Here is a 22447-nt window from a genome sequence, read left to right on the forward strand (position 1 = left end):
AATGATAATAATTAATTGTACACCTTTTCATATGTATGATATTGATTGAATGACTTAATCTGCAGAAACGTCCCGGATAATCGGACCACAACATATTGATTCTTATGACATAAAATAACCAACTCCTTTTAGACTTCAAATTTATTATGACAACTGGTGATTACTTACTATTTTCCCTACCTATTTGTAGATATTAACTCTTCACTAATTAGATGGTACTACTTCTCTCTTAGAATTAGTTTACAAGGACATATAAATGAACAGTGTTATTTAAAACTAGATTCTATTCAAGCTCTATTCTAATATGTAGTTAAAAATAGATACATAGAGACACGTAAAACGTAAACGAAAATACATTTTATAATAAACTTATTTTTAACACTAATGATAAGTCTTCTTGTGCTGGTAACAAAATTCAACACAGTATTTTAAAATAAGCAAATATTTCAACCTACAGAGTACCCAAAACTGAAAAATTGTCCCTAGGCTTTGCACATCAAAATGATCAAATTGAGCGGTCAGAAATAGTTATTAAGGAGTTTATTAGGTATGTAAACAGCTGCTTCTTTCTAGTATAGAACCTCTCAATAGTACTCACCACTCTGCTTTTAAAGATCCGCCAACTGATTTTAACTAGTAGCAAACATTACCCATAAATTAATCTCCCCAAAACTTGTTTGATACTACTATAGTCGTACTCACATTGAGAAAAGTTCCTGGTTTTCTAGTTAAGAGTGACGAGCGGAGATCAAATACAAGACTGAAACAGTTTACGCCAATTACGATGAATGATCTTCGAGCTATATAATAAACTGACTGACGTCGGGAGTGTGTACAATCTGATATCCATCCAGTAGTGTAACGGTTAGGTACTTGTCACGAGACCTGAATCCTATGAGTTGGATCTCTGAATAGGTCGTGAGCACTCGTGAAGTCTCATTCAAGCAATAACCAAGAAGAATAGAAACCTTAAAATTGACTAAATTTACCAGAGCCATATCTAGTCTTCTTTTCGAAAGTTTGATGAGACTACTTTACTACTACTAGTAGTAAAACAAATTTCTCAAACATGTAGTTGTTGTCTCATCCCATCAAGACGTCGACTGAATCAGTTAACATAATAAGCATAAGATGAATTCTCGGTTCAATGAAGATGACGAAACGAAATCACAATAGAAACTTACTCGAATAAAGTTCCAGGCATCACCCAATTAGTCTGACGATTATTTGTTCAATAAGGCCAACGTAGAAATCTTAATTTCAAAAAATAACGTAACAGAATTCAATGTTGAGTTTGTATGGATTGGAATAGGTGGTATCTTTTGTTCGGTTATATTTGCTGATGTCAAGAGTATCATATCCTTTAAATTCTTCTTGGTACCTAACCATTTAAGACGAAGAAATGTTATTATGTTTACTTTCTATGTTTATGCATTTAATTTGAAAATTTTTCAGCAAACTCCTATTTATTTATTTAGTATCAAGATTGTAATGGATTTATGGACCTACATGAACTTGTGGTACCAAGTATATAGGGAGGACTGAGAGGACAGTATATACATGTTTTCCTCGACATCTATGCCTGAAAGGAAGTGTTCACAAGTATAATTACTAGAGCTTTAATGGACAGTAGGCAAAACATTGATATCACAAAGTAGTTGGCAAGCAAGAAACGAAGGTTTAAAGAGGTCATCGCCATGAAACACTTTTGGCTTAACATATGTACACATGGAAAATGTGGAAAACCTCTCTTTGTCATAGTAAAACGATAATAGTAATGAGACTTTACTAATTACATGATACTTGATGATTATCCACGATCGTTCGCTCAATATTTTACTTCAACTATCCAGTTTGATTGAATAATTACCGGTTCATTGACTGTCTCATGTTGTTTTCGAATTATTAGTTATGAATTCACTCCTTTACACCACTGCATTTTCAACCTATAAATATTTGTCAATCCAAGACACTATATTTAATAGCTGATTTTGTTTATTCTTCCAGTTCTTATGATAGTTTTGCCAATCTCAACTTCATTGACTAATGTATATAAAAGCATATACAATAATACTACTATTTATAACTTAAGGCACTTTAAAGCTGATGATCTTTGAAATGAGATGAATTCACTTTATTTGGTAAATTTTTTGTTCATCCAAATTCTACTCTTTGTTCAATATGGTTCATGGCTGCTAAGCATTACTTCTACGAATTACATGTTACCTTTTCAGAAGGATGTGTACAGCATATGAAAATCTTCATATTCTCTTTAATCATAGTCGAATTCTTCATATATTACGTATAGATCAATTATTTTATTATAAGTTTTTAAACATTCATTCATAGCAAACATCTTTAATCTCTACTTTGGTGATGATCACAGAAGTCATAAATTTTTGGAAACGAAGTATCATTTAAAGACTGATAACAAACTCCCAAATTGTCCCAATCAGATGATGACACGTTCCCAACCCGATTTTATACGGACTGAGTAAAATAAATATTGTCAAAGACATCTTGACGTTTTTTTCATTCCATTATAGTATTAGCGAAATTTATGTACTATTACTAACAGATACAAGTTTGGGTAATAAACCGTGGCTTTTCTAATCCCTTTCTCATGTTAAAACATTCGTTAATGATTGACATTTTGCTAAGTTCATAAAGAATAATGAGCCTCTTGAATTCAATGAAGACGCGACACCAATGCTATTTTTTCGTGCCCAGTTGCATTGTCTGGAATTTTCTCTAATTCATTAATCTCAAAGAATTTCATAGTTTTCTAGATTTTAATAACGCAAAAGAAACCTTAACAGATTAACATGAATCTCCTTATTTTGTGTATTCTAGTTTAGTTTTTCTTTCATTTATAATAATCTTTAAAACCTCTTTGGGTTAGTTGTTATCTGTAAGTTTAGACAAAAGTCTATTCAATCCAACCTGTTGGTCTTCCTTATTAAGAACTCAATCTTACACATACATACACACATACAATTCGTTCAGTCATTTATTTTCACATCGTGGACTTTTCAAATGATTCGCATTTAACTGGCTTGTATTGTCCTATTTACTAAAATCAACATCCAAATATGATTGGATTAGCATAGTATAGATTTGATTGTTAAACGCTATATATTTCTTTGATGAATTTGATTATTACCCTGAAGAATTCCAGACAACTTGATTGGATGAAACGTTAGACTTATTTTAAATTTGAATCGCTGAGATTATTTCAACTATAATTTTCATATATAATGACTTCTCTATACTCGGTGCCCAATTTTTGTCAAACTATCCGTTCTAATATTGACGAATATTTGTACAAATTTCATGTTTGCTTTCAGATAGATCAGAGAAAAAGCATATGCGACGAACCATAAAGCAGAAAGATAGCCTTATGTTATAAAAACATTGTTAAATTTTGAGTTGAATTTCCACTATTCCCACTGTTAATATTTTATTTAACGCGAGGAAGAAGTAATAAACTGTTTCGCTTCGTTCAACCTAACGGGAGTGTTCAAAAATAAAGTTCAACTGGCTTAGTTAGAAATCGCAATTTGTTTTAAATATACTCTTAAAAAGGAATATACTTTACCAGAGATCTATAATTTCATATGGTTTTATATTTGAAATTATGCACTCTACCTTTCATATTTCCTCCAAAACGGTAGGATAAAGAAATTACTATCAAATAGTCTAGTTGTTAACAAGATATTGTAATTAAAAAACCTGTGTTGTGTGTACCGATCGTGATCAACCAAGATAGAGATTTAAGTTATTATTATCAGCAGACAAGTTTACATTCATTTAACTAGTTTGGGAGTGATGTTTGATCTAACTACCCAATAAACAAAAAAAACGCTGAAAAGGATATCAAGCAGAGACCTTTGTTCATAATAAATCTTATATAAAGATAAAAAAACATCTCTAGATTTATTTCCATAAGGTCGTGTATCTTGATTAGTAAAAATTGGTACATACTATTGATCACAGAAATAGTGTACAAATGAACCAATCATTCAACATCTTCATTGAATTCAGAATTTACGTGAGCTACTAATTCCTTAGCGGTGTGTCCCATGATACACGGACTAGGTTCAATGTTGGCTAGTCTCATGAAATGTAATCGTTCAAAACGTCCGATATAATGTCGTATGCTTTTAGCTCCACGCCAACCAGAAAATACAAGTCTGCAACGAGGTAAACTATCACATGTCCACGATTCATCCTATTATATCAATATAAATTTAAAGAAGGTACAGATAAGCAGTTTAAGTGACTTAACGAAAAATGTTTGATGTGTATACTAAAATATAATCTTAAAATCAAGTGTGAGATAGAGTATGTAAGTTACACACATTGCAATAGAAGAATGGTGGATAAGTAAGAAACACGAGACAGTGGTGACAGACAGTTGATTTTTAGTAAATACAAGTTGGAAGATGATATAACGTTAACCTGTATTTTATTATATGTCCAGATGTTATCCTGCGAATATTCTCGTTTATGAAAGTTTTCCAGACCGTAAGAAAATATAACCTTTACAGTTTGCTTTACAAGGTTGAATATTAGTGCTCTTGACATATTCACTTAGAACGGTGGGTTAAAAATTTCACAACACCTACTTTTGTCTCCCGACCGTTGTTGCTACCTTGACGTGGTGGTCGGGTTTGCCTATCGTGATGAAGCAACCGAGCTATACTGGCTGGAACAACCGTTCCTCTAGGTCCTACCATGTCAGACAGGTCGGTCGAAGAGCGGTAAGACTAAAAGCAACAAACCTAGGGTCCGAAGGCGAAGTCGTACTGCTGACTGTACAGAAGTGTGACGGCAGTAAGGTGTTTCCTTCAGACAACCAGCATGACAGCGATGCTGCCTTCCCACAAGCAGGGGTGGGGTTAGAAAAGGTCGACCCTAAAAATGCACACCTCGCCTTATCCCACGGATATCCGTCTCCGGCCGCAAGGTCTCAACAAGTACGGAGCTAACACAAAATTTACCCATAAAAAGGTCGTGTGTGACCGACCTCAGGCAGTTGTCCCTTGGGCACTGGGGTCACGCTCTCAGGTCACTAAGACCACCTCTAATCCGATTTCATTTTCAGGCACCTCCAGAAAAACCCTTCCACGGTGTGGGCAATCGGGAAGTGATAACCGCCCTCATACCTCTAACAGCACTCAAGACCACTGTATTCATAATCAACCTCCCTCTTCAATTCCTATTATTCCTCCTACATTGACTTTCACCTCTAAACTTCCTTTTTCGGCTTCCCCTCAAGTGTCACCACGGCCAACGATTTTAGTGCTCAAAACACTGTCCCAGGTCTACTGAAACCTCGCTCCAAACTACACATTGGAGCCTTCAACGTACGAACCCTATGTAAAATCGGTCAACAGGCTTCCCTGGCTAGAACCCTAGAATCTCGTACCATTGATGTATGCTGTGTCTCTGAAACATGCATACAGGTTCCCAGTGTGGTCATTCACTTGACCTCACCTCGGCAAGACGGAACGCCAACGAGATACACCCTCCGTGTATCTGGTGACCTGACGGCCAGCTCACGTGGACTGGCAGGAGTAGGGATAGCACTAAATATGAGGGCGGAACAAGCACTGTTAAAGTGGATCCCCGTTAACAGTCGTTTATGTGCTGTTCGGCTAAACCGCTCCGTAAGAACTCAGAAGGATAGGGGCACACGTCGTTGCCTTTTTGTCGTTTCTGCCTACGCTCCCACCGATTTCAGCTCAGATGAAGTGAAAGATGAATTTTACAGAAAACTATCTGAACTTCTTCAGAAAGCTAAACGTTCAGACATAGTACTCGTAGCAGGTGACTTTAATGCCCAGATAGGAAGTTTAAACCAAACGGAAAGGCATTTAGGTGGTTATTTTAGTATTCCGGCACAACGAACAGATAATGGTGATCGTCTGCTGCAACTGTGCTCAGACAATCGCTTATTTTTAGCAAACACAAATTTTAAGCATAAGGAGAGACATCATCTAACATGGCGACCCCCTACACCAAACCGACGATGGACTAAAATAGACCATATTGCCATCAGTCATCGTTGGAGAGGGTCGGTAGAAGATTGTCGCTCATTGTGGAATACCTGCTTGGATTCCGACCATGCCCTAATACGGGCACGCATCTGCTTGCGCCTCACTGGACGCAAAACAGCCACAGTAAAAAGATGCACTAGAACTGAATTGAGTAGCGAGAAAACCAAAAGTAGGTTCCAGGAACAACTGAGATCACAATTAGGTAGTCCTGCAAACGAGGATGACCTAGATGTTGCTTGGAAAGATATACAAACAGCTGTGGAAACAGCAGTGACATCTATCAGTGATTTAAACCACAGGGTTACAAAGAACCAATGGATTTCCTCTAGGTCTATTGCACTGATGGATTCTCGTAAGCTCATTCCATCAGGCTCTGATCACGATGAAGAGCGAAAACAAATCAGATCTAGGTTAACCAGAAGTCTCAGGAGCGACCGTGAGCAGTGGTGGGCAACGAAAACAAAAGAGATGGAAAAGGCGGCGGCTATGGGGAACTCAAGACAGCTCTACAGACTAATAAAAGAAACTGGAATTAAAAAGTCAAGTGTGAGTCAGACTATTTCGGAAAAAGACGACACCCTCATCTGCTCCCAGTCCAGACGTTTAGAACGATGGGCGGAACATTTCAGAGAACAGTTCAGCTGGCCTTCAGCTACTCCACAACTACCCTCCATTCCCAGACAGTGTGAATGGAACATTGAAGTAGGTCCCCCAACTCTAGCAGAAGTTCAAAAGGCTATAGCTAATCTGAAACGAGGAAGGGCAGCTGGTCCAGATGGATTGACTCCAGAGGTCTTTAAGGATGGTGGTCCAATTTTAGCGATTAGGTTGACTAATATTTTAGCTAAGATCTGGGAGTTAGACGTTATTCCATCTGACTGGTCACAATCACTTATCGTCCCAATATATAAAAGAGGGTTAAAATCATCCTGTGACAACCACAGAGGGATTAGTTTAACTAATATAGTATCTAAAATACTAGCCTCGATAATTATCAGACGCCTAACTAAGACTCGTGAACTGCAAACACAAGAGAATCAAGCTGGCTTCAGACCTGGTCGTGGCTGCATCGACCACATATTCGCCAGTCGTCAGGTTCTAGAACATAGGCATACTTATCGGCATCCGACAATGGTGGTCTTTCTTGACTTGAAAGCAGCATTTGACTCCGTAGACCGCGAGATTCTGTGGCAGTGTCTGTCATTGGAAGGCGTACCCCAGAAGTACATAAACCTTGTAAAGGCTCTTTACTCGAACACTACCAGTCGAGTCAGAGCTTATGGCGAACTGTCATCTGCTTTTGCAACCTCAAGTGGTGTCCGTCAAGGCTGTCCGCTTTCTCCATTTCTGTTTAACTCCATCATAGATCTACTGATGGAAATAACATTTTTGTCAACTGAATTCTCGGGTATTGATCTCCATCCAGGAGGTCCACTTATCGACTTAGAATAGGCAGATGACATAGTCCTGTTTGGTGAAGACGCTGATAAAATGCAGTCTCTTGGTAGCACTAAGCAACAGTGCCAAAATGTTTGGAATGCGATTCTCTCCCTCTGAATGCAAGTTGTTGCTTTAGGACTGGTCTGCGTCAACACCTGAACTAAGGATAGGGAGTGAAGTAGTCGAACGCGTTGACAACTTCACTTATCTTGGAAGTCTGATCAGCCCTAATGGGTTGGTGTCTGATGAAACCTCAGCACGGATTCGAAAAGCTCGTTTGGCTTTTGCAAACTTACGTCACCTATAGCGAAGGCGAGATATCCGTCTATCAATAAAAGGACGAGTATACTGCGCGGCAGTCCGTTCTATTTTAATTTACGGCGGCGAAACATGGCCATTAAGAGTAGAAGACACTCGTAAGCTATTAGTATTTGACCACAGATGCCTTAGAAATATTGCTGGAGTCTGCTGTGATCACCGGGTAAGTAATAGTGAGGTTAGACGCAGGATATTAGGGAATGATGGTAAATCAGTTGACTAGGTTGTGAATCTTCATCGACTGAGATGGTTTGGCCACGTGTTACGTATGCCCGAACACCGATTATCTCAACGTGCAGTGATAACCGGTGCTGGAGATGGTTGGAAGAAAGTTAGGGGCGGCCAAACCAAAACGTGGCATCAGTGCTTGAAGACACTAACTTCTAGTCTGAGCCATGTTGGGAGATGCAGACTACTTGGTTGGGGTCCGCGTGACTATCGTAACCAATGGTTGGAGACTCTTGGTGACATGGCTCAGAATCGATCACAATGGCGTCGGTGTATACACTCTCTGTCTTCCCTTAAACTAAGAGATTAAAATCGCTTCATATCTTTCTTTCCACGAACTAATTATTTCTTCCTGTACTATGTCCTTATTACAATCTTTCTTTTGTATATTACCACCTTTGAATTAACTACTTTTATGAATCCGGTGTCCATCTTGTTGTGTTAATGAGGTATAGCAACTTGGACCGATGCATATATGTGCCTGGTCCTACGTTGTAGCTGACTAACTGAGTTAAATATATTGTTAGCTTTTGTATTAATAACACTGTTAATAACACTATTAATTAGTAGTCTGGAGTGTCGACAGAAAATATTGATGGAGTATATACTAAGGATAGTCACATTTAGATTGCAAATTAACATTAGTTAACCCATCATTAAGACACTCATAACATTTGCGATTTTTTTTACAAAACACAACTTAAATACTAAAAAATAAACTTACATCACTTGTGAAGTCAGTAACATTAGGTGTATAATCAATTAAAATTGGACCAGGTGATAGATTTTCACACTGACGACGAGTCGATTCAGTCATAAGACTTAACAATGGCATCTCATACTTTAAAAGTAACACTAAATCACAATATTCATTTGACGTGAGACGAACACGACGATCGCTTGATAAGGGTATAAAAGCATCAGCTACTTCAATTCCATCTTGTAATAAACGATATCCTTCAAATTGTTTATCTTCAACTGAGGAAAATATTCGGACACCAGTGTTGACTATTTTCAATCCTAAACAAGGAAAGAATTTCAGTAAAGAAATAAGATACATCTGCCTTAAAGTATGACTGAAGCGAAGTCCCTAATAAATATATTTCTTCATTGTAATTAAAATAACTGTGACTGAAAATTCGAAAGATAGTGACTTATTTTGGTAAATACTAAGTCCTTATACAAACTGAGACAGAAGTGAACTAAAAAAATTCAGTAATTAAATTGATTTGGATAACTACATCATCAGTCATTACAAGGCCTGTCACAAATGACTCCTAATACCAAATCGGAACATTCAGATGAGATGAACAAGATTAGCTGGAACGAAATCGAAATAATAGTAATATCAATGACTCAACGAAAGACCAAACATTGGAGAATACTGTTCCAAAAGAAAGGTTGGATTCGAGAAATACACGACACGAAAGTAAAGAAGCGTGGATGTATCTGTCCGACTGATTGATTCTTAGTTATGTCATCCAACATCTATAACTACAGATTGAGACTGCTGCACAAACCCCAGCCAGGTAGTCTACATTTACGGATGCCACTCAGTTGAACAGTTAATGAATTCACGTGATTGCCCCCTCTGCATTTTGTTGTCTCAAGTTTCCTTCCAAGCTATTGCTAACATTCTATTAACGTAGGCGGCGATTGAGCACAAGTAAAACATGTTCAGCCACTATCTGATCATTTAGATTTGAAATCAGCACGGTTTTATCGAGTTTGCTATATTAGTGGACCATTCAAACATCTAATGATGATGGGAGCTAGTATTTTAGATATTATATTAGTAAAACCAATTTTTCTGTAGTAAGCACAAAAGGATTTAAGGACCTTTCTTACAGACTGGAATGAACAGTGATCTAAATTAGTCAGAAGGGATTATGTCTGGTCTACAAAGTTTGGCTAGCATCTCAGATAACTTAACTGTTAGAACTCAACCATCATCCTTGAAGACCTGGAATCAATTTTTGGTTCATGATGCTATCTTTCTGTTCTACGTAGGTAGTCACCAGGTTAAGACGTGTTCTTCGCTTACGGTTAAGGTTGGTTCATATCAAGAATAAAATGTTATCTGGATTAAGAGTAGTCATAAGAACCTGAGAGCGTAACCACCGTGCCCAAAGGACAGTTGCTTGAAGCCGGTCACAAACGGTTAGTTTGGCCAGTAGTTTAGGTGCATTAGTTCTGCACTTACCTTTAGAGACAGAGATCTCCTTCCTCCATTGTGAGAAATTAGTATCGTTGGGGATTCTGAGTATCTGGACGAAGCATCTTACTGCCGTTGGGCATTGGTAGGGTCAGTAGTAAGAGTTGAAGGAACAAGTATTTCAATCACTATAGGTCTATTGAGTTATCAAGTACGTCCGACCATCATGTCAAGACAGCATTTACAGCCGAAAAAACACACTTTACCATGATATCAATAAATCTCGATTCAGTGATTTTATGTATTCACACTGTACAAAAATATTATAGGTTCGACTTGCGATTGAGTTATTTGGAATATCCAAATTAACATATGAAGTAATCGTATGGTAGGTAAGAAATGGAATTTTGAACAGGCTTTTGGGAGTAGCAAACTGTCTGCCTACCGAACGTGACCCCCATATGTCCGTATGTGAATCAGTTCCGTAACAAGTGAGTTGTATGCAATTTCATCCGATTACTGACAACGGAACGTTCCGTGGAGTCTTCGACTTAAACCATACATACCTGGTTTATTAAGTGTAAGAGCGTGCGTCAGTTACTAAAATCGGACCACAGAACACAATAAAATTGCATCGTAATACTTATTATTATTATTATCACCACAAGAAATGAATCTTTTGGGTTCGACTGATCTGTAATATTCCGTGAAATGAATGATAAGAGAAATAATCATTTTAGGTTATCAATCTGACCAATCAAAAGCTTAATTATGCCATAAATAGCTAGTAGAATAGTTCACGAAAACACAATTACAGAAATGTTAAAAATGTGCTTAAAAGTTCTCGATCTAAAAATGACAGGAAATATGCCGAATTGCACTGTATGACCAATCAGTGAAATATAGCTACTTAATTACTGGTACTTTTTATCAATTAAAATGTTTTATCAACACTTTTAGCGGTAAGTCATATAGAAGTATTAAACTAACCTCTTTCCTTATTTGTCGATACCATATTTTTGATAAGACTATTTGTATAGTAGAGAAGGCGACAGCGATTTCCTTCCCCACCAGAACGTGAAAGTAGATTATCTGCACAAAATGATATCAAAGATGATTCACCATTATAAGATGACTTATCCTTCATTTTATAATAATCACGAATTGTTAACCAAATTGGATTCAAAGTAGAATCTATATAAGTCAATCCATTTTCATGAAAGATACGTGATTTTTTAGCAACACATGGAGGTCCTTGGTAAAAGAAAAAAATGTTGAATGGTAAATAAAGATAATAGATGAAGATGCAAGCGAATTATTAGTTAAACAGGGTGATGGGAAATGACATCTAAGGTTGAACTAATATATTGTGACTGTCCAAAACAATGGACAAGAAAAAGTTGCAAACTTACTTTTTAATATGACAACACTATATGGAATACACACTTGAATAATTTGGGACATCTCTTTGAATCTATTTACTCGTAATACAATTAAATCACATACAAGTACAGATTTAATTTTGACACTAATCAAACATGAACAGTCAATGTGAAACTCGAGATCATAGTATCAACGTTAAGTATTGTATTTTTCATATGATACACTTAGATACATAGGAAATATCATTATTCTACTTATGCCATAGACGGCTGAAAATGAACAAACGTTTTCACAGTTTCCGAGCCCTGGTTGAGATTTTACAAGCAAAGCAGTTTTTCCTACAACACCTATACCTTCTTAAAATAATTTCGTCTACTTACAATCCAAATGTTTATAGTTTCCCGAGCTTTAGTGCCTATATTTAGCACCTTTCTAGAATTTTAATGAGTCGACTGAAATGCTTCCAATTATACTTCTTTGATGGTAACACATGTATAATACAGGTTGATTACACTTAAAATGTGTAGTCAGTGCAATCGCGACAAAAACTCAAATCTTACTTGAATCATCTTTTGGTTCAAGCTGTTTGTCTGGTTGGTTAATTTGATTGCTACTTACAGAAACCTCTCGCTTTGTAGCATTCATCCAAGGTAATGGTGCAATTTTCTCTAGAACAGCAATGAAAAACCCACCAGTGTTTTGATCATGAGGTAAAACACGTTTACAATGTTCCAAATGTAGATCTGATACATTAGATGGAGGAAATAAGGAAGGGCATATGTAACTCCGCTGGCTAAATTATTGTATGGTAAAAAGTAAATAACAAATGATACTATTAAGAGCATTAATGGCAATAATAAATCTTTTGCTTAAGTAAATGCAACTGAAGACAAAGTTGTTTAACGAAGTGATGGAACGGCGTAACTATTAAATCATTAAATCAAAGTGGTATTCTTATCCCTTGGCTATGAATTGATTGTCTAGTGACTCAAACTGGAGGTGAACTGGATATGGTTTACTAACGAGATAACGGAGTCACACAAGAAAGATCGATTATCTATTTTGTAAGCAGTAGACGTTAGGAGTGAATGGTCAGTCATGCTGAAGACGGCAATGATTGATATTTATTAAAAAGCTCCAATCAATGGAAAACGCCAAAAACAAGCAACGTTCCTGGTAATTTTTCGAACAGGCTTGTGAAATTGTTGCGAATAGAATGGTTAGAGGTTGTGTTGAGCATCACGAAATAATAACCTACCTAGACGTGTGCGGTTTGCAGAGTTGGAAAACAGTAAAGGAAATCACAGATTATGCAAACCACAACGAGACATTGATTTGCATTGAATGTTTAAGAATTTCACTTCTGTTCACTGGGTTTCAGACCCAAATACATCAAATATTTTGATGCAGGGAGTCGGAAAATATCACTACCGCTTACATACTTTGCTGTTCTTAATCACGATTTCATGTATCTTTCTGGTATTATTAGTTTGGCAGAAACGTAGACGATATTGAGTTTCGTGGACTAAAATGAAGTGACTGGATGTCCATCAAACAAGCATACTGATAAAGAGGGTTGAGTCAAGAGATTATGCAATATATCTTAGTGAATACCTTCATTATATCTTGATATACGTTAGGGTAAGGGAAATCAGAATAGAAATTAATACTTGAAGATGTTATTAGTCCCATGTAAAATCAGGGGTTAATAATAATAATAATAATAATAATAATAATAATAATAATAGTAATAATAGTGAAAACTAGAGACTTTACTGCGAAATATGAAATGGGATAGTTTAAAACGTCTAGATACCCTGTGGGGACTTCGTCATATGACGTAAACCAAACTCCTTTTTTGTCCATGATACGCCAATTGCTTAAACCCGGTCTGAATTTAAATTTCCGTCTACTTGAATCCTTGTTTTCAGAAGAATCTGGTAATATTCGTTCCAAAAGATCCGGTTCGATTAACCGAACAGCTCCCTGACACGCGTGTAGCACTGAGGCCACAACAGCCTCATTTTCGACAGGATTAAAGCTACAAGTAGAATAAACTAGCCGAGGATAGCTTGTAGAATCTCCAACTGGGTCACTTAAAAGCTCCAAACCCCTCTTTAGGATTCTACATTGTAAAGGATGTTCACCAATACCCAGATTAGGCGACCATCGTAACCAAAGGTCAGGATTCTTGCGAAGCGTTCCATCTCCACTGCATGGTACATCTGCTAAAACACGATCGAACATTAGTTGGCGCAAATCTTTCTGACTAGTCTGGAAAACAAACGAGAAGTTTATAAATGAATCAGGAAAGATTAAGCTAACAATTAACTCAAAACTTACTCCAATTTATAAAATACTGTTCAGTAACAAAATGTCTTTCGGGAAATGGTACATTTAAATTGTTTTTATATGATTCACGATGGGTATCAACAATCATCCGATATATGTCAGTCGAGTACTTCTGTTACAATAAATTGATTATTGAGATATCAATTAACTTTATTACAGGTAAAACATTGGTTCAACAAAATCTTGATAAAGAAGCAGTTCCAGTGAAAACTGAAAGAACATCATCAAAATTATTAGCCAACTATATAGAGGCATATAGTAACTAAATTGGGGTCCGATGGATATGAAGTAGTGTGTGGATTATGCTGACGAATTTACGTGACATTATTCAGGAAGTAAACAGCTTGAGATAAATAAGTTCTACTCGCTCCAAAATAAATTTTACAATATGAAACTAGCATTTAGCACCATATTCTCGAAAGCAATCGTCAAGAAATTAATGTTTATTTGTATGTAGCAACACAAAATTACTGACATCTTCATAAATAATCTGACTAGACGCACTGTGGTGTGCTACTTATATTGACATAAGTAGTATATGATGTTACTCGTGAACAGAATGTCTGGCAGCAGAGAGACAAGAGGATCAAACAGTAAAGAATGGAAACAGGATGCAACTTGTGTGAAAATACAAGAACAATGAAGTCTAAGTCATTTTGAGACAATTGGTGGACATTTTGCAAATTAAGCATTTACTTTATGATTGTTAGATTTTATTAAGAAGTCCTGTAATTTTGTGTCAAATACATTCGATTGTTCACTTCAGTACTGCTTTGTGAGAACATGTCAACCGCCAAAATATTCCCTTGCCAATGTATTGTTCAGTGACTAAGCGTTTCAGTCACCAAAGTTTTTCTTAACATAAAACAGGAAATGAATAGGCAAGTTAATAAGAATTAAGAGTAATTCACTCTAATAAAGGTAATGATCAATAAAATCTAAAAATCCAGGAAATTGCAAGAATACGAAATTAAAATCTATTTGAATTCATTTATCAGTTTCATTTGCTTTAATTTATTATTTATAAGATTTTATGATGAACAAACCTTTTCATCTGGTGATAGAGTTATATACAGACGTGGGAAGCATGTAGCGTCCTCTTGAGTTATCACAACACAAGGGCTTTGTAAACGTTTCACTTGATGAACCATCATATAACATCTTTTCTGATTAAAATCATTCGCAATAATCATTCCTGTAGGTTCAACATACTTTGAGGCATTTTCAACACCAATTCTCGATTGAACTGCTTCTGCATCAGAATGTAGCAATTCAACGAGTTGTGCAGATTTGGACCCAGGTGCAGCACATAAATCAAGGATTGTATGATGTGAGCGCACATCTAAAAGAAGCGGAGGTAGCATACTCACAGCCTCTTGACGACTGATGTTACCTAGAGTAATTAAATATTAATTGGATGGTAATAATAAGTGAGATACAGTTGCATATACAAGTAAGCCCTATTCATTACTGTGTATACAAATCCAATAAAAGAAATAAGTAATACCTGTTCACTGTTTTGAAATAAAAACTAGTTGAAGTTTCCGAACGAGTAAAAAGTAGTTTACAAAGTACCAGTGACAAAAACTTGAAAACTCGAATGAGTCTTCATTACAAGAAATCATGACAGTTATGACTAATGTTTTAAGTAATGTCCTAATATTTAGTTTTTTTGGAGTCACATCCAAGATAGAACCAAACGATTATGCCAACATTCGTCAAAATAAGAACAAATAGTTTAACAAAAATTAGCATCCTGTGTATAAACAATATGATGTGTAAATTATACTCAAACTCAACACTCAAAATTCAAATAATTCTGTTTCATTCAACAAACTAGTCTAAGTTGATTCACGGGAATAATCGAAATTGTCTCAAGTATTTAGGTTCCGTCAAATTTAGTTTGGTGTTTTATTTCCAATCACTGTAGTTCTATTGCTGATCTATTCTCAAGTCCCTAAGGTTTCTAAAGAATCTAGGAACAAGTCTTAAGTATTTTATATGCTCTTTCATCCTTACATTTAAGTATTTTGATGTATTTCTCATCCTTGGTATTACATTCTTCACTTCCACTAATGCTGATATAATGGCATCATTAGTTCGAAACTTTTATATCTCCCGTATTCGGAATCTTTTTTGTTTCTTCCGATGTTCCTTACAGTACAAAACGACAACTGTTTTTCTAGTCCCTCGGTAAACATTTTGATTGATGCTCTCATATGGCCACGCATATACAGCCACTGCCAGGAAAGTCCTACTCACTGCCTTCTCACGGCAGGGTGTTTCTCACGAAATTGAGGGGAAAAAAGCGAATGTCAGGCGCTGTAACCGGGTTGGTTAGTGTACACGAAGCACCCACCTAGGGGAGTTGGTAAACCTTGATTCCAAACCAATGGTGCACATGGGCTACACGATCCTGAGGGAGCAAATGGCGTATGAACTTATTGTTGGTCACCGACTAATATGGGACTGCATTTCCTAATGTTGCCCCACTGCCTTGTGGATTAGTCCTCTAGGTCAAAGGTTAGGGGAGCGGTCCTCAAGAAAACCACCTGCTTCAGTCTAGGTACCCGGGAAGTATTACAGCCCACACAAAAAAGGAAATGATAATAATTACAGTAAATACTGTTCTTGCCACAACCAAAATCCAAACAACTCACATTCATTTTTATTTTTTATATACAACATCACTTATCTACTTCCTTTTATTCCCACTTTGTGTATCCTTATTTTTCAACTTATATAGAAGCTCGCCTATAGTAGAAACCCTGTTCTATCTAAGCGATCTCGAGTCACTGAATGGTCGAAAGTTGAGTGCTACCACCGAATACTGGAAGTCCTTCTGAAACCACATATACCATTCAGACTGGCTTCCTTCAAAGTTGTCACACTAATGTAGATCGGACAACAGATAGTTGGTTATGTCATTAAAAAGTCTTAATATAGACGTCTGTTGTCTATCCGAGACCCCTATTCAAGACTCTAGTGAAATACTACAAATTCGCTTTCTATCTGTCGCATCGAAATGCTTGTTTTACGTGAGTTTATCCAGGGACCGTGTGGCATCTTCGTCTGGTTTTGTTGGCGTTTGTGTCGCACTAAGCGCTAGAGCTGAGGCAGCAATGATCGATTGGATCTCCATTAACAGTCAGTTATGTGCTGTTAGATTAGAAAGTTCCATCAAAGTAAGAAGAAATCAGTATGATAAACGATGTCTTTTCGTCATATCCGCCTATGCTCTAACAGATAAGATCAAGTTTACAAATTCTGTTTATCAGGTTCCCAATAACTGTGACCTTCGCCGACAGAATTTGTGCTGACTTATAATTTAGATTCTTTCAGGATGCGTCGATTTCCGGAATAAACAATTTATACATTACTGTTGTCTTATTTCGAACAAACAATCAGTAAATGATTGTTGGGTGTGAGGATGAAAGAACGCAAACAATATTTGAAACATATTCCTAGATTCTCTGGAAAACTCAAGAAACTTGAGAATAGATCAAGAATACCGTTACACTACTTAACAAGTAAATATATAGACCATAACGTCCACCCCCGCCTATATCACCCGAAGTTTGATTCTAATAAAAATGGGTGCTTAATCAGTTACCTTTATTCACTTTTACCACCACAACCAATCTTAATTTATACACAATTAGATCAGATTATTTTAAGCATGTGTTCTTAGGTTTATAGTACATAAACATGATTAATGTACTCGGTCATAACTAAAGGAATCATTTTTTTACTGGATTCTAATAACAATAACATACATATTCACATACCCGTACACATCTCACACTGCAAACGATCTTAACGTTAAATGTTTCATGAACTAACTAAGCAAAACCAAACAGCTGAACATAGTTGTCATGTTTTCAAGGTGGTTTTGTCCCTTATTTATTCTTTAGTAATTTAGTCTCGATTATTTCCCCGAAGTTCAGACCAGAACATCAGAATCATTCAAATTTCATAGCTCAGTCAGTCAGTCAGTAACAACGTAGAACTTCGTACGTACGTGCATCAGTTCGAGTTGCCACACCACATTAGCATAGAGATGCAGTGGTCGATTCAAATCCCGTAGTGTTAGCTGAAATTATCCCAAATATAATTCTTTACATACAATGTCTAAGCGAAGATTAGCTATTAAAGAAACGTAAATAAAACTCAATACTTTCAGAAACTACAAACGATGAGTCCCATTCGTCAAAGATTAAACGGTACTGGTTGAAATATCTAAAATTGCTAAGTTTAATAAGACGATAGATAAACGTATGGTGTGATGATAATCACTTTTTACGGTTCAAAACAATGGATTAGTATACACGTTTAGGTTAATATGATGAATTAAGCAATCAGTATTTTGTCCCAACAAACCTCATGTTGTAATGATGTGAATTACGAATTCTGTTAGTCAGTGTAGATAGTTGTGTAATTATTGGAAATAGATGCACAAAACACAAAACCACTGTAAATGAGCTGATATGATCGATACAAATGTGATGTGATCCATTAAATCTCACCTGATGCTTAGTTCTGTATGATTGAAAAAAACTAAGTTAACTCATTCATTAAGTACTTGGGTATGAGTCATACTGAATGTGAGAGCTGGTGATATTACATGGTTTCGGAGATCGAAATAGGTGGAGAGAGGTTTGAGTATGTCTTAGCGGCCGAAATTTGAACACAACCACTAAATAGACATAAATTACTCCTAATTATACTAATATCTAAACTTGTGGATCGACTTTTAAACCCGTTTCTTAATAGTTCTAAACAAGTGACCGGTGTTACCTGATGCTCACACCTTTACTAACTCTCATCCTCTCATTGTCAAACAATTCCCATGATCGTTATGTTGACTTGATAAAAATTTACTTAATACCGTAGTTTATTGCATACAGACTCTATCGAGAAGTGTATACCACTTAATTGGGTACCGTTAATCAGGTTACAGTTAGAAATAAACTAACTTTTGAATTGGCTATATTGAATTGTGTCTGTCAAGGCTGTAGACTTTCCCCATTTTAATCTTTATCATAGATATACCTTTGTAAATAACTCGTTTGGCATCTCGGTAACGAATTATTTTTTGTTTAAGGGGTTCTGATAATTTTGGAGTGCACAAATGAAATACTTCTATTTCGCAAAGACCGAAACATTAAATATAGTTTTTGAACACTAAAGAGCAACAATGAAAAAATGTGTGTAACTCATTTATCTTTTTCAAAACGCACATTAATACTTTAGAACTAGTGCGGAATAATATTCATTTAGGCATTATAGACTGAACTAGTCGAGGGCATCGATCACATTAACTATACCGAGTCTTACCAGATTGGTAGTTCTGTGACGGACAAAGTCCCTGCACAAAAAATGTTATTTCTGACTAAAAGGTGAGATATTTGTCTTCCTATCAAAAAACCACGAGTGTTGTGCTACCATACGGCTATAAACTTTAGGACGGTAGAGAACATCTATAGACGGAAGGCATTTGATAGTTCTTATATTAAAGGCACCGCTTGCTAGTGGCGAAAACACTAATTGGTTAGTAGTGGTTCGGGATGAAGAAGTGGTTTTAATTTGGTTGATAAGGTTCGGACCTAGATTTGGCTAAGGTATTTAAAACATATGCTATGCAGGTTCAGTTGTGGGGCTTTGAGGTGATTAAGGCGAGTATATTAAAAAACGCTAGTGGTCGAAAGATTAAATAAAGGCGCCAGTCCGAAAATTACTGACTTAACGTAATATGAACCAGGGATGCTTAAGTCCTAGTTGGGGTTCGCAAGGTGGACTGTCAAGCTCTTAAGAGACAGCTCGGCGAAGACGGTAAAGACCCGTTCTTCTTTTTGTCACAAACAGCTTTATTTAGTATAATTCTCCTCAAAATTAGACTTCTTTTCGAATTTATTTAAAGCTTGGTTTCTTAACGGTCTATTTTCGAACTCAGGTGTAATCGAAGTTTGAGGTTTAGTTGTTCAATGTCATTTGTACGTAAATAACAAACTGCTTTAAATTTAAACCAGTAGGGAGAACTGCAAGGCAACTACTAATATTGAGCAAGAACGAGTAATTAGATGATGATTCGTTGTACAGAGATGTAAATCAATTTCCATAAGATAATTTATTTGAAAAAGCAATAATTCCTAAAAATGAAACAAGCAGTAAGTAGGAAATTATGTTAGCTTTAGAGGAACACATTGTTGCAGAAGTTTAATTTACCTGACTCTGTTTCAGACACCAAAAATTGCTGCAACGTCCGGAGTTCCTCTGTTTTGCGAACCGCATATTTACTGACACTCAGTTGCCATGCCATTTCATTCGGATACCAAGGTAATGATTCAAAAGTACCATTAGTCTGATCTTTTTCATCACACATATAATGTTGCATCTCAGATATATCTTTCCGATACTTTTGTTTGATAAGTCGTAATAATTCCTTGTTTTGATCTCGAAATCCTGTTACCCGAAATGTGATAGGCAGATCTCTTTTCAAATAGCTGATGAAATCTGCCCATTCATCCTCAGGAACGATTCCCAGACTTTTATAATACTTTTCGAACAACTCATTTTGTTTCATTTCAGGTTTAATATGCTGTCTGCATTGTGATATCGGTCTACGACGACCCATAATTCTTTAATAATGTTTAGTCAAATCTATACAACACAGAAAACGAATCAATGTGTAAGTTACTATTAACAGTTTCTCTATTTTTACTAGAGCCAAATTCAACAATTGAGTAAACTATTGCGATTTTTTTCAATTCTAGAAACCCTAAAATAACTTAACGAACTTGATTTGTATGAGTATTTATTTGTATCAAATATACCTGACTTGCAACTTAATAATTAGTTTGGTCCCACTACGATAATAAATCCCATAATGTGAAAAGACTACAAGTGCTTGTTAGTATATATTAAATGAAGACTTCATTTATTAACATCTGGTACTGTTCATGTAAAACATAAGGTCTGGTGCGTAAACATTATTTTGGAAGAGATGAAGTTTACCTCTTGAGGTTGTTTTAACATAAGTACGGCAGAAACTGCCTATGATGAGGTTAGATGACTACGGGGTAAAGTGGAGGCTATGAGTGCGTATTTCGGACGTACGAAGGACAAGCAAATTAGAAGCATATGTCGAAAAATGCGTAACACGTTTGGTGGTCATATAAAAATACCTACGCAATAAAGACAAACCAAGATATATATGCAGAAAAAGAACAATGATTCTACTAGGAAGGTGTTGATAAGACATTGGATAAATACAACATTTACAAGCTTTTAAATCGTTCAACGAAGCTTTGCTCGCAAGCATTTGATAGTAACTGGTTATTGTAAACGCAAATCAATTAGCCTAACATTTAACTTTAAAATTACTTAAGGTAGAAATAAATACATTCTAATATCAGGACATCCAGTTGATTTGTGAGCGAAAGCACTTTTTCAACCTGTACTATCAGTTTTTTACATTTGGGAGTTCCGAAAGTCACTATTAGGTTAAATCTGCTTAGAGTGGAAGAAATAACATTCAATAAACATTCAAGTTGAATGACTTGATTAGTGGGAAAGTAGTTACTAACATATGCACGGACTAGTTTTTGGTTTGCCAAGTCAAATCACACATTTTCTAACCATATGACCAAATTGATTTCTGATGCAATTAACTTTCGAATATACTTAAGAGATAAGCATTCACGAGTAAACAATAAGCCAATCCACAAATACTATGAGAAATTCGTGAGTAATTCGTTAGCAAGATAGGAAACTATACAGGGTTTGTATGGTCATAAATTTGTGTTTTTGTTGAATAATCCCTAAGTGTTGTAGTCCCTTACATTTAACAACCACAACCTTTTAGATAAGGACTCACGGCACATACACTAAATTTATCTCAACAAACGCTTCCACAGCCTTTACCAAGGTTGGCACAGCTGTGTCGGTCAAATTATGGTGAGACTATAATTTATGGACGAACTAATGAATTTAAGGATAGCAAGTCTTGGATCCTGTCACAAAACTCACCCATCTATAAAGCTGAATAGCTTTTTGACATTATATTTTAACCCTAAATACTAACCCTAATTCTAACAGACTTTCCGATGTTAATATGACTTGCCACAGTTGAAGCACATGGACTAGTAGCTGCACTACCGTATACGGCGCGTTTCGGGTTTCAGAATCAGTTTTGTGTACAGGGCCACGGTCTATGTTATTCCTTTTTTAGTATGCTTCTGTTAGTGTCTAGTCTTCTCTTGAATGTATCGACTGAAGGTGAGGACATAACTGCTTCGGGTAACAGGTCCCAAAAATTGGTGACTCGGTGTGAAAATAAATGGTTCAAATGGTTGTGGACGGAATAGAAGAAGCTTTCGCCTAATAGGCTTCCGTGTCTAGTAGCAGGGGATCACCAAATCCTCCAGACAGGAACCTATGTATGTTAACAATAAAAGAGGGAAAGAAATTGGTAAGTCATAGTGTGATGCTGTCCTTGGTCCTTAAGAAT

The 22447-nt window shown here is 36.2% G+C and overlaps 1 protein-coding gene across 1 annotated transcript; it reads right to left on the bottom strand.

The window, feature by feature from the left end:
* Nucleotides 1–22119, bottom strand: NSUN2 (tRNA (cytosine(34)-C(5))-methyltransferase). Its single transcript, XM_012945701.3, has 9 exons — nucleotides 21967–22119; nucleotides 20164–20598; nucleotides 14985–15331; nucleotides 13403–13860; nucleotides 12147–12379; nucleotides 11194–11457; nucleotides 8773–9068; nucleotides 3985–4231; nucleotides 1–1381 (listed from the first exon to the last, which is right to left on the bottom strand). Exons 2-8 carry the CDS (start codon nucleotides 20570–20572, stop codon nucleotides 4019–4021), a joined length of 2220 nt encoding a protein of 739 aa, XP_012801155.2. The 5' UTR covers nucleotides 20573–20598; nucleotides 21967–22119; the 3' UTR covers nucleotides 1–1381; nucleotides 3985–4018.
* Nucleotides 22120–22447: the final 328 nt, after the last annotated feature.

This window comes from Schistosoma haematobium, chromosome 1, assembly GCF_000699445.3.
Source record: "Schistosoma haematobium chromosome 1, whole genome shotgun sequence".
Classification (NCBI taxonomy): domain Eukaryota; kingdom Metazoa; phylum Platyhelminthes; class Trematoda; order Strigeidida; family Schistosomatidae; genus Schistosoma; species Schistosoma haematobium.

What these genes read in the sequence shown, in the direction of transcription:
- NSUN2 (XM_012945701.3), bottom strand. Translation starts at nt 20,572, where the DNA reads ATGGGTCGTCGTAGACCGATATCACAATGCAGACAGCATATTAAACCT. An exon ending in TATGACGAAGTCCCCACAGG is followed by an intron (nt 12,380 to 13,402) that starts GTATCTAGACGT and finishes ACAATAATTTAG; the next exon opens with CCAGCGGAGTTACATATGCC. An exon ending in ATCGACAAATAAGGAAAGAG is followed by an intron (nt 9,069 to 11,193) that starts GTTAGTTTAATA and finishes TTCCTTGTTTAG; the next exon opens with GATTGAAAATAGTCAACACT.